Here is a 12,859-nt window from a genome sequence, read left to right as displayed (position 1 = left end):
GGAGCAGGCTGCAGGCAGCGCTGGCTTCCCAGCGTTCAGGTGCAGAGAGGTGGCCGTGGGCATCGTGCCCTCTTGGGGTGACAAGGACAGCCCCGGGTGCTCCGTGGTCACAGGTGTCTGCATGATGTGACCTTGCAGCCCTGGAGGCTGGTGCTGCCTGTTCCTCTGCCTCCTGCCTGCTCCCCTGCCTCCTGCCAGCCAGGGGCTGTAGCTTCTCATACCCCCTGGAATCGGGGGGACACATGCAGTGGGTGCAGCCAGTAACTCCCTGGGCAGAGCCAAGCATCCCAAACCCCTGTGTATCCTTGGGAGCTCCCACGTGCTCTCTTTGGCTTTAATTTCCCCGTGGAAAAAAGAAGGTCACTCTTTATGGGTGACAGATCCCACGGCGCAGCGAGGAGCACCGTGGTGGCACCGCTGCGGTGGCCACAGCTGCTTGGGGACAGGGAAGCCACCGTGGACCATTGGGGGTGTGATGAAGATGCTGGCCTGGGGATGGTGGGTGCTTTGGCTCTTCTCCTTCCAGGATGGGCAGAAAGGAGCTCGGGGGCAGCCGTGGTATTTAAGGTCAAAACATCAAATGGAGGCAGGTACTCGCTGCCACGCCAGGATCAGTGAAGCTCTAGATGAAAGTTGCTACATCAAAAACATGCTTCAAGCGGTATAATATCCCTTGATGTATTCTCTAGAGATAATTTAAAGAGGCGATGCAGCCTATTTGAGGATTTGTATGCCATATGCTCGCCTTTTGCTGCTGAGGAAACAGTATGCATTTATACAGTTCTAATATAAAATATGTTAATTTTTTTGACGGTAATGCTAATGGGCTGTGAGAGAGTTGGAGAGTGGCCCAAGCGCTCGCGTGGCCAAATTCCCTGGGCTCAGCTCTGGCTGCCCGGGGCTCGGTGGGTGCCCAGGTACCCAGCCCGAATGGGTGCCCATCAGAGGGACCCTCCAGCCCAGAGACAAACCCAGGGTCTTTCAGCCATCTGTGGTGCAGAAGGGTCACAGTCAAACTGGTTCTTTGTGCCTTGGGAAGCAATCGCATGGGTTGAGTTTTGAAAAGACCTGTAAATCAGGGTTTGGTGGCTGCAGAAGTGAGGTGTTGGGGACAGGGAAGGGCATCGGGTCTCCTTGGAGGGTTGGGAGAGCTGTAGGTGAGCAGAGATGGAGTTTTGAGTCCTGGGGCTGGAGCAGTGCGGGGCCAAAGGGGCTCCAGAGAGCATCATCCCTACCTAGGGATGGGGGTTTCTCTGCTTTGCATGCCCAGATTTACAAAGCATAGCTTAATAATGAAAAAAAGGCAAACTTTTTTGCATAATGTGTGATCTGTAGCATTGATTGCCATGGGACAAGGTGGCAGCCAGCAGTACATGCTAGCATTGATTGCCATGGGACAAGGTGGCAGCAGTGCATGCAGGTGGAAAAGCCAACCAGCCAAATTCACAGTGGGGAGCCCTGCTGCTACCCCTGGCTGGGGGCACTGCTTTCCTAGGGATGGTGCATCAGCACCATTTTCCCATCTTTTTCCCCCAGAAACAGGGCAGGAGGGGGAGGAACCAGGCTGGCACTGGGCACAGCTCCCTGTGGCACCTGCCTGCTCCCCGCTTGTGTGCAGGTCCATGGAGAGATGCCCCGAGCGGAAAAGCCAACCAGCCAAATTCACAGTGGGCAGCCCTGCTGCTACCCTTGGCTGGGGGCACTGCTTCCCTGGGGATGGTGCATCAGCACCATTTTCCCATCTTTTTCCCCCAGAAACAGGGCAGGAGGGGGAGGAACCAGGCTGGCACTGGGCACAGCTCGCTGCGGCACCCGCCTGCTCCCCGCTTGTGTGCAGGTCCATGGAGAGATGCCCCGAGCTGATGGGGTTTGATGCTGGGGTTTGATGATGGGGTTTGATGATGGGGTTTGATGGGGTTTGCCAGCTGCTGTTTCATTGCAGACATTAGTATGAAGCTCCCTGCTCCGATTCTGGCAAGCCCCATCCCTGCTGCATTCACCTGCTTTGTACAGTAAAATAACTATTGCCAGAATTAATTTTCTGAAGAGCAAGTCCCCTGGCAGCAGACACCTCGAGCAGGTTTGAAGCTGTCCGTGGCTGATAGAAGGCAGAATTTAAGGGTGGTTGGGGAGGGCAGGGACCTGTGGGGAGGTGATGGGTAGGAGCCTGAAGAGTTCTCTGAGACCCTCACCCCACCGCAGCACCCACCAGGGAAGTAATTCCTCCGTGCTGCTTACAGAGTCACAGAATGACATGAGGTTGGAAGGGACCTCTGGAGATCATCTTGTCCAACCCCCTGCCAGAGCAGGTCCACCCAGAGCAGGTCACACAGGAACGTGTCCAGGTGGGGTTTGAATGTCTCCAGAGAAGGAGACTCCACCACCTCCCTGGGCAGCCTCTTCCAGGGCTCTGCCACCCTCAAAGTGAAGAAGTTCCTCCTCATGTTTAGATGGAACTTCTTATATTCAAGTTTGTGGCTGTTAACTCTTGTCCTGTCACTGGCTACCACTGAAAAAGGACTGGCCCCATCCTCCTGACACCCACCCTTTAAGTATTTATAGGTGTTGATCAGATCCCCCCTCAGTCTGCTCTTCTCCAGACTAAAAAGACCCAAGTCCTTCAGCCTTTCCTCAGCAGAGAGATGTTCGGGTCTTTGGTCCAAATAACCCAGCTCTGATCATAAACGAATGGCAGCAAATCAGGAGTTATGGCTAATATCATATTTCTGAGCTGAAATGCACTGGATATGTAATAAAAGGGCAGGTATTTAGGCTTGGGGATTAATAAAAATAACTTAGGGGAATGACCGTGGCCGTTGTGAGAGGCGATTTGTACCTGGGCTTGGAAATAATAACCCAGCTCTGATCATAAACGAATGGCAGCAAATCAGGAGTTATGGCTAATATCATATCTCTGAGCTGAAATGCACTGGATTTGTAATAAAAGGGCAGGTATTTAGGCTTGGGGATTAATAAAAATAACTTAGGGGAATGACCGTGGCCGTTGTGAGAGGCGTGTGAGGGTGACAATCTGCCTCCATCCTGGGGGTCACAAAGAGGCAAATTGGAAATCCGGGTGCCATAGCTGTGTTTGGCTTCAGCTAATCTAAGATGGAAATATTAGAGAGGAGGCTATATGAAATGCAAACAAACAGACGATGAGACTGGTAAGGTAATAAAAATGAGATCAGCGAAACGAGCTCTTCCTTATTAAGATTCCTTTGTCTTACACAAGCACCCAGTAATGAAAAATGAATCTTTTCTAGCATTGGCTTCTCAGCACTACATATGGAATATTTCCTGAACAAACAGCTGCCAAAAGCCAGAGGAAAGCATAGAAGGCTGTTATCGTCAGTGTAGTGTACAGGAATGAGAGATTTGATTAACATTTTCTTCAATTCTCTGCTATTTAGGTGCTTGTACAAAATGTTGGCCAGCAGGGCTAAGCCTCAATAAACATGACACATTGCAGAGTTGGAATAATCTATCAAGGTTTGGGTTTTTTTTTTTCTTAGGAAGCCAATTCAAAACTTTATGTGTTTATTCTGCCCCTCTCCGGGCAGGTTGGGGTTGGATTGTGATAGAGGGGCTGATCCTGAGGTGCAGGAGGGAATGGCATCCCGTGGCATCCCATGGATCCTGCATCTCATGGCTCCTGCATCCCAAGGTACCGCGGCATCCGCAGCCCCAGCATCCTTTCCCCTTCTGCTTTGGTATTTGAAAACAGGAGCCCGGGTCCCGAGGCTGGTGGGGATCTGACACGTCCTATTTTTAAACATTATTGTGTCAAAAGCAAATCATTCTGTGGGGAACTGGGAGCTCTTCTGTAGATGACGGCGTGACAAGAAAATCCTCTTCTGACAGAAATTAGGCCAGTGTCTTTTTTTTCTTTTTTCCTCCCTGAAATTGAGTTGTCTTGGCTTTATTTGTGAGCTCCCGGGAAAAGCATCCCAGCCACACTTTCATCCCTGGTCATGTGTTGCGATGCATGTGTGGATTTTATTGTACAAATTATTTCAACGAGCATAATTGTAATCATGTTAATTGCTATGTAATCTTCACTAATTATTGTTGTATGTCATTTGCTTTGGTGTGAATGGCATATTGCAGAACTCCGTTTGGCTTAGAGATGCCTTCTGAGTTCTGCGTCGGGCCCTGCTTTTGCCTTTGGCTGGGAGAATCCTCGCTGAAGCTGATGCGAGGAGCGGAGTCATGCTCGGTGGCTGTAGCATCCTCCTGGTCCTGTCTCCTGCAGCATCACCCACCACCGGGGCTGCTGGGGGCTCCTGGGGTTATTCCAAGCCCTGGGAGTTACTGACGGCACCTCAGTCTGGGATTTATGGATGAGCAGAGGATGCTGGAAGATGTGGCTTAGAGATGCCTTCTGAGTTCTGCGTCGGGCCCTGCTTTTGCCTTTGGCTGGGAGAATCCTCGCTGAAGCTGATGCGAGGAGCGGAGTCATGCTCGGTGGCTGTAGCATCCTCCTGGTCCTGTCTCCTGCAGCATCACCCACCACCGGGGCTGCTGGGGGCTCCTGGGGTTATTCCAAGCCCTGGGAGTTACTGACGGCACCTCAGTCTGGGATTTATGGATGAGCAGAGGATGCTGGAAGATGGGATGGGACCGTCTCGCTCTTGTGTCCTGGTGTGAGTTTGGCTGAGAGATTAGTCGTGATTGGGAGGGTCTCCAGGGAGACCTTCGAGCCCCTTCCAGTGCCTAAAGGGGCTCCAGGAGAGATGGGGAGGGACTCTTGATCAGGGAGTGGAGCCACAGGATGAGGGGTAGCGGTTTTAAGCTGAAAGAGGGGAGATTGAGATAAGATCTGAGGAAGAAATTCTTTGGTGTGAGGGTGGTGAGAGCCTGGCCCAGGTTGCCCAGAGAAGCTGTGGCTGCCCCATCCCTGGAGGGGTTCAAAGCCAGGTTGGAGGGGGCTTGGAGCAACCTGGGCTGGTGGGAGGTGTCCCTGCCCACGGTAGGGGGTTGGACCAAGATGACCTTTAAGGTCCTTTCCAACCCAAACTGTTCTATGATTCTATGACTTTGGGGTGGTTTTTTGGTAGCCACCAGGACGGTAGGGGGTTGGACCAAGATGACCTTTAAGGTCCTTTCCAACCCAAACCGTTCTATGATTCTATGATTTTGGGGTGGTTTTTCGGTAGCCACCAGAGTAAGGTTAAAGGAACAGATGATGAGGATGGGGTGCTGGTACCCAAGTGTGGGCTCCAGCCACAGTTGCATGGCAATGGGGGCCAGCAGCCCAGCCTCCCTGGCCACGACAGCCCATGGCAAGCACCAGCCTCTGGGCTTGTTCCATCAGAAACCTGTTGCACCGGAGAAATTACCTTGTGGTCCTCGGGCTCCTTTGGCAGAAAGCCATGAATTGAAAGGGGGGTGTGATTTCAGTGCCCCTGTGACACGGGAGCAGGGGATGGTGCTGGGGTGGGTGGATGCTGTGGTGGGAGGGAGGTCTGCAGAGGTGGGTGAAGCAAGTTTTGGCTTTCCATGAGGGGAAGCGATGAGAGGTTTTGCTGGAAGGACCTGAGCCTTTTAGATGCTGGAAAGCAAGAGGAAAAGCATCAAAAGCAGAGAAGTCCCTGCAGTGTTTCCCCACCGCGCGGGGCCTTTTTGCTGCTGGTGTAAAACCTGAGGAGTTTCATTTAAAATCCAATGCTCACCCAAGTATTTTCATTTAAAATCCAATCAGACCCTGCGTGCGCTCGCCATGCAGCTGATGCTGCTCGGAGTTCACAAGCCACAACCCTGGCACTGGCCACCGGTCCTGGCACGCACTGGCCACGGGCTGATGAACCATGCCTAGAGAGATACAGCATCCCTGGGAAAACCAGCTCTATCCTTGGGTTTTACTTAAAAAATGAGACTGCTAGGAATTGTTGGGAAAGACAAGGAAGGATGGGGTGATCTTGGGCTTCAGCTCTTCTGCTGAAAGCCAGGGCATGGAGAGCACGAGAGGGAGATGCTCCAGTATCTGGCCTTGGTGGCTGGACTGGTGGGAGCCGTGGGACCTGGAGGAACAATTTCCATGTTTGCAGCTTTCACTCCATTTCAGGTGCTAAAGATTTTCATAAAAATACTAACGGTCCCTCATGCTGAACAGGCCAATAAATAGCAGCGTGTAAACCGGCCGTGTTCATAGTCCATTAGTGTTTCTTGCCTCTCCGCTTCACTTTTATCTCAGGCTTAAAAAACTAAAGGAAAATATTGAGGCTGGCCGTTTAATTTATGGGAGCCGGTCGTGCAGCAGTCAGTTTACAATATTATTTGGAGACGTTAGAGAGTGATTGGAGCAATTTCCCTACAAATTCACATGGAAGGATTACACCAGCTATTTAGGTGAGATGCAATTTAGGCTCCTAAAACCCAGCGTTATCGAAATGTCTCGAACTATTAATCAGCTGCGAGGCTTCAGCAGCGCCGGGTGCAGCGGTGCGGGGTGTAGCCCTGGAGGTTGCTGTGTTCCAGGGAGATTAAATCTCTGCTTAATTCATTTTGCATTGGATAATCAAACGGTTTGGGCCCCGTTTAATGAGCTGTGGACACAAGGCACGGCGGCAAGCACCGGGGCCAGGTGGGCATCTCCATGCCCTGGGCTGTACCAGCGGGTGCTGGGGACCTGAAGCTGCTCCATTACCCCATCTCTTCTGCCGTCGCCTGCGTTTCCCAGCCCTGGAGTTTGTCTCCCACCCCTCTCAGCATGTAAATTATTTCACGGGTCAGCGGAGCCCTGGTCCGAACGGGTCCAGCGCGGTGCCTGGATTATCCGCTCTCGCCCCGTTTCCATGGCAACCCCGGCATTCCCAGAGCAGGATGCTTCATTAGCGGCGATGTAAAACTTGACCACTGCTCCCACCCCTCGAAGCCTGCTGGCCTCCCAGAGATGTGTTTATATTTAGGTTCTGCTGCTTTTCTCAACCCTTCGCTCTCTTTTCCCCTTCTCTTCTCTTTCTCAGACACATTCACATCCCGGCAGACTTCTCATTAAGGGTCTTTGCCTCCTTCTGGTCCAATTCCATGTCTTTGGTGGGGTGACGAGCAGAATTTTTTTCTCCAAAGTGCATCTCCTTGGCAAGAAGGTCATTCTTGCCTCTGCCTCCCCTTCCTGGCCTGTCTCCCTCCTCAAAACCCGGCTTTGCTGAAGGAAATCCCCATGGGAAAGCAGTTCATCCCTCAGGACATGCTGCTCCTGCTCAGCCCCAGCCAGGAGTTATTTGGCTCTTGCAGTTCATGGTCATTTTTCCCTCCCCAGCAGCAGCCTGGGTGAAACGTGCCCCTCAATAATACTCAGATACACTCGGGGGGCTCTGCAAACTGCTTTCGTAAGGTTTCAGTGAATAATCTTTGACTTTGACAGGAATAAAATAAATCCTACATATTGCTATAATCTGTCAAGGGGAAAAAAAAAAAAAAAGGACATTTGGAGGTATGTGTTGGTTTGGCAGAGCTAAAGGCGGTCGCGTCACGCACTCTCTGCTATGGATTTAGTTGGGTTGGCCAACTTGGAGTTATTTAAGATAAAATCTTTGGGCATTGCCCAACTGCTAGATGCAGCAGCGGGAGTTTGTTCTGAGGTGACTACGCAAATAGTGGCTTTTCGCTGCTCAGCCTTGTCCTTTGTGAACGACATCACGGACACTGGAGATGGCACAGGTTGGACTAACCCCCATATCTCTTCTTCAGGGGGAGCAGAGACACCAAGGAACCATCGTCGAGCCGACCAGCTTCCTCCCGGAGCGCTGCCAGGTCTGTCGACGCTGCTGATGTGGGGAGGACGGCGAGTCCCTTGCTTGGTGCTAGACGACGGGAATATGGAAGACCTTTGGCAGATGAAGAGGAGCTGGAGAACCCGAAAAAACCTGCAGACAGGATAGGAGAGACATCCCCATCGGTGCTGCGGCGAGGGGGCTCCCCAGCCCCGGAGGGGAGGTTCCCCAACCCGCTGTCCCCGACGGTGCCGAGGAGGAGAGGGCTGTCTCCGGCGGTGGGGACGGTGCCCAGCTCGTCGGCCGCCCTCTCCGAGTACGTGGAGGAGCTGCGGCGGCAGCGGGGAGCGGAGCGGGAGCAAGGCCGCCCGGCGCTGGGAGACACGTCTCCCCTCCCCATTTACCGCACCACCGGCGCCGCAGCCCTGCGCCGCTGCCGGGCCCTGCCAACGGCGGGGGATTCCCTCGGGAAGCTGGATGGGAATCAGCCCGAGGATGGTGAAGGAGCAGGCTCCGGCCTTGTGCGCTCCTCCAGCCTGCGGAGCATGGCCTCCGAGCCGGCCGAGCCACCACGCTCCCCGGCGCTGAAGAGAACATCAAAGTTTGGCTCCTACGACTCCCTCTTGCAAAGCCTGGATGGGTCCGGCCGCCGGCCGAGCTCTCCGGCTGTGGGGATGGAGGTGCTGGGCTCCTGGAGGAGCTGCCTGGAGCCGTCACTGGAAGATGTGGAGCTGGGAAGGGGCTCTGGGGGGGTCCTGAGCTCACTGTCCAGCAACGGGCTGGGTGAGGGGAAGGGCAGTGACCCCTTCAGCTGGAGAATACCCACCCTCAACTACGAGAGGAGAACCAACGTCGACTTCGATGACTTCCTCCCGGCCATCCGCAAATCCCGCTCCACCAGCAGCCTGGCCAAGCCTGGCAGGGACAGAAAGGACGGCCACCGGCCCCTCACCGTCCGCTTCCAGGATGAGGCCATAGAAGGCAGCTCGGTGTCTTCCGAGATGAAAGGCACGGCCAAACGCAGCCCAGTCCCCCGGGAGGACCCTGGGGACCTCTCCGACTCCTCCTCATCCTCCGGCTCCGTCCTCTCCTCCCGGAGCTCCGACAGCATCAAGCGCCGGCCGCGGCCCCAGAGAGGGGACGGGGAGGGATGCAGCGGCAAAAGCAGCACCCAGAGCAGTGGGACGAGCCGCCGGGCGGAGGCGGAAGGGAAGGAAGACGATGTCAACAGCATCATGAAGAAGTACCTGGGAAAAGACTAAGGTAAGCGTGCTGAGCCCCTCTCGGAGCAGTGGTGGCAGGTTTGTGGTGCTGGCCCCAAGCCAGTGCCTGTGCCGATGCCATGGGGTATGTGGGGACAGAGTGGGGTGGCCCGGGCCAGTGGGGGTCCCCATGTCCCCCCCTAGAGCAGCCCAGGACAGGGGATGCACTTGCAGGGCTTCATGCTTGATGCCCACTTGTGCTTCCAGTTCTCCAGCAGCTGGGATGGTGACAGGGATGTCCCTTGGGGTGTGTGGCACCAGGGGTGGCACCCCGCTTGCCCTCTCCTTGTCCCATTCGGATCTGCAGAGGGGTGGGCAATGGAGACACCACCAGTGCCTGGCCAAGACACCAACTCTCAGGTCTCCTGGCCTCCAGGTGTCCCAAAGATCATGTCCCCCAGCTCCTATCACGTCACCCGACAGACACATCCTCCCAGTGCTCGTTCTTGTCCGATTAATTTGAGATTGGCTTTGGCTGGAGGGTGGAGGTCACCCCCCTCCACAAGAAGGGGTCCCGCCTGGACCAGGCGGTGCTTCCCCCAGTTAACAACTGCCTCTGACAACCACTTGGCTCCAAGTCCTGTATTGCAACTGACACTTGGAGAATTAGGATTTATTGCTGCAATCCAGGTTTGAAAGCAAAGTCCCTAATGAACGCGCCACAACTGTAATTAAGTGTTTAAAATAGATTAGAAAAACATTTTGTAGAACCATTGCCTTTAGACTAACTTATTGGATGTCAAGCTGTGACCAAATTGACTAAGCCAACACAAGAAGGGAAGCGCGTGTTAATAAAACATTTCTTTCCAGGAAGCACAATTTGCATAATGAAACGTCCCACTTTCTCCAGACTTTTGTCTCAATAAACTGCAGCAACCGGCCTCGGCGCCGCACCGAGAGAGGAGCCACCACCCAGCAATTCCCCTGCTCTGCTGGAAGAACACCCAAGAGGAAACCTCTGCTTTAAACAGAGACTGCAAACGGCTCCCCCAAAGTCTTGGGGATGCTTTTACAGATGACGAGACTTTTTGTTGTTGTTGTTTGTTGTTGTTTTTAAACATACCCTGGCTTCTCTATGCTCCTGCCTTGTTTCCCATCACCGCAGCTTTGCTCAGGGCCAGCCGCGGGGACAAGGGACTTTCTTGTTCTCCTGCCGTCCTTTGACTCAGGAGTTGGTGCTGTAATTAAAACCCAGCGGCTGTAATTAAAACCCATAGATGCCTGAGAACGTGCCACGCCGGCCAGGGGAAGGCCACGCTGTAAAGAGCTGGAGGAACATCACACCTTTTTAACCCAGAAGGTGCAGCCCAGATGTCTCATCCAACGTAGCGCTGCCCAAAAATCATGTGTCAAAAAGGATGGTTTTGGGTCTTGGTGTGACCCCCAGCGATGGCGGAGCCAGAGGGTTGGCCAAACCGAGCTGCACGTTGCAGAACCTCTCTCTTTATATGCTTTTTTTTTTTGATTTTCCAGAAGCTGAGACTTTCTCTGAAGCTTTTACAATTCCGTAGATACTTGAAGAGGGCTCTGTACCTGCTTTCCTGGCTCCTGCCTGTTTTGGGGGTATCTGGGCACGTCCCCCCCGGCACGCAAGGCAGCGCTGCGGTGTGTGTGGCCGTGGGAGGCTGTGTGTGAGGATGTCTGCTTGGTTTTTACACAATAAAATCCTTGCTTCTTTGACACGAGCCCCTTCTGGTCTTTCCTTTCCCCGCAGCGAGAGCAGGTCCGTGGAAGCAGCGCGGTGCAGAGCTGAGCGTTCCCCCCACCAACCCCCATGGCTGGGGGCTTCTCACCCAGGACCCTCCAGCCTCCCCGTCTCTCTGAACTCACAAAAAGCTCTTGGCTGGGGGCTTCTCACCCAGGACCCTCCAGCCTCTCCATCTCTCTGCACTCACAAAAAGCTCTTTTTTCAGCCTCAAAGCTCTTTTTTCAGCCTCAACACTCTTTTTTCAGCCTCAACCCTCTTTCCTAGAAGAGATCCAAACCTCCACACCTGCCAGCAGCGGCTGGAAAAGGCAAGTTGGGGCAGTTTTCAGCATTTCGGGTTTTTTTGCCTTTTTGGATTCTTCGCCTCCGTTTCTAATTGAACCCGAAGCCTTGCAGCGAGAGGCAGTTTCCTCATCACAGATGAATGCAAAAAAACCCCCGGCTGTGGGTTCACATCAGCAGTTTGCTCGGCTGCCCAGAGGCTGTCAGCAATTCCCAGCCATTCCCGGCAGGCGGGAGGCAGCTCCACACAAGGTGACATTCCCTGCACTTCCAGCTCCCCCTTTTTACAAGGTGTGAGTGAAGCAAGTGAAGAAATTACCTCTAATTAGTTTAAAATCGGCCTTTCTAATGATTTGGCTATTTCTGGAAACAAACAAAAAAAAAAAATCAATGCACTTTGTCATTCTTTTTCACCGCCACCCCCAGTACCCGGCAGCCGGGTCTGGGTATTTTGGGGGTGGTCGGATCCTGCCCCATCCTGGCCAGAAAAGCTGCTGTTTGGCACCCGTGGGTGCTGGCCCTGCCTTCCCCAGTGCCACGGTGGGGCTGGGGGATAACGTGATGCTTGAGGAGGACCAGGGTGAGTGGGTGACCCCAGGCTGTGCATTGCCACGGGGCTGGGACACGGCGAGTCTTGCTCCTGGGATGGATTTTGGGGAGCACGGGCATCTCCCGGGGTGGGATTCGGACCTCAGCAGCAAGAAAAACGTCCCACACCGAACCCCAGCCTTTGCATGTACAATGAAAATGATTTATTTCAGCTGTTTATCCGGATACACACTCAGCTTCGTGAAGCAAGGGACCAGCTCTCACCACCCCAGCAACTTCATCAGGTCCCCGCAGAGCTGGGGGATTGTGGTGCCTTCCATGAGCACGTTCAGATCTCCCAGAGCTCAGTACGACCCCAATAAGAAATCATGTGCTTGGGGCTTTTTTAAGCTTTTCCCCCCCCCCACCTTGGAACTGGCAAACTGCAGCGTGCTGTGCTGTCACTGCAGTCCCTGCAATTTCACAAAGGAAGTGAAAGGCATCTTCTCCCCAGTTCTCTCTGCATAAAGTAGGATTGTGGTGCCTTCCATGAGCACGTTCAGTTCTCCCAGAGCTCAGTACAACCCCAATAAGAAATTATGTGCGTGGCTTGGGGCTCCCCCCCCCACCTTGGAACTGGCAAACTGCAGCGTGCTGTGCTGTCACTGCAGTCCCTGCAATTTCACAAAGGAAGTGGAAGGCATCTTCTCCCCAGTTCTCTCTGCATAAAGTATAGAACTCAAAGGGAAAGAAAAAAAAAAATAGTTTACAAAAATCCTGTACTTCCTTCTGCGCTTTCAGATGAAAAAAGAAAAATCACAGATTGTGTCGTTTGGAAGAGATATCTTTGTGGTCTGTCCTTCCAACTTGTCTGGAATATTTTAATAATATATTTGAACAAACAGTTCGAGGAAAAAATCTTACAAAGTGGTACTGGCTGAGCTGGGCAGGAAAGGGGAATGTTTTCCCCATGAAACTTCTCGACCTGAGCGATGCCGAACCTCTCCTGGCCCCCTCCGAAACCCCCTCACTCGGGGGGAAGCACCGTAGGAAGGGCTATGGAGGGAAGTTGGGCAGGAGGTTGGACAAGATGATCTTTAAGGTCCCTTCCAACCTAGAAGATTCTGTGATTCTGTGATCTCCTGCCTTGGGGTGGGACTCTGATGGAGCAGGGTGGGTGCTGGCTGCCCTGGGGGCCATCAGCAAGACCCAAGTGTGGGACGAGGGGGAAACCACCAGCACCTGGACACCATTGCAGTGAAAATTGTGCTGTTTAATTACATCGAGCTCTCCTGGCGTGTTGAATCTGATCCCGAGTGCAGTTGCTTTGGAAATGAAGCTGGGACCAGCAGCTCTGGAGTC

General features: G+C 53.4%; 1 protein-coding gene across 3 annotated transcripts in view; it reads left to right on the top strand.

Annotated features, from left to right (window-relative positions):
• Positions 1-10,398, top strand: part of MYO18B (myosin XVIIIB) — an 86,168-nt gene extending 75,770 nt beyond the window's left edge. For 2 of the 3 annotated variants that reach the window (XM_014944833.1, XM_014944836.1), the window contains 2 exons: positions 7,696-8,981; positions 9,791-10,398. In XM_014944833.1, coding sequence (XP_014800319.1) covers positions 7,696-8,980 — 1,285 coding nt within the window. In that variant the 3' untranslated portion in view covers position 8,981; positions 9,791-10,398. The remainder of the gene's footprint in view (positions 1-7,695; positions 8,982-9,790) is intronic. The other variant, XM_014944835.1, reaches the window with a different exon arrangement.
• The last annotated feature ends 2,461 nt before the right edge of the window (positions 10,399-12,859 follow it).

The sequence above is a fragment of the Calidris pugnax genome, unplaced genomic scaffold, assembly GCF_001431845.1.
Source record: "Calidris pugnax isolate Ruff unplaced genomic scaffold, ASM143184v1 scaffold139, whole genome shotgun sequence".
Lineage (NCBI taxonomy): Eukaryota > Metazoa > Chordata > Aves > Charadriiformes > Scolopacidae > Calidris > Calidris pugnax.
Note: the sequence above shows the minus strand (reverse complement) of the source record. Positions and strands in the feature narration are given on the sequence as shown.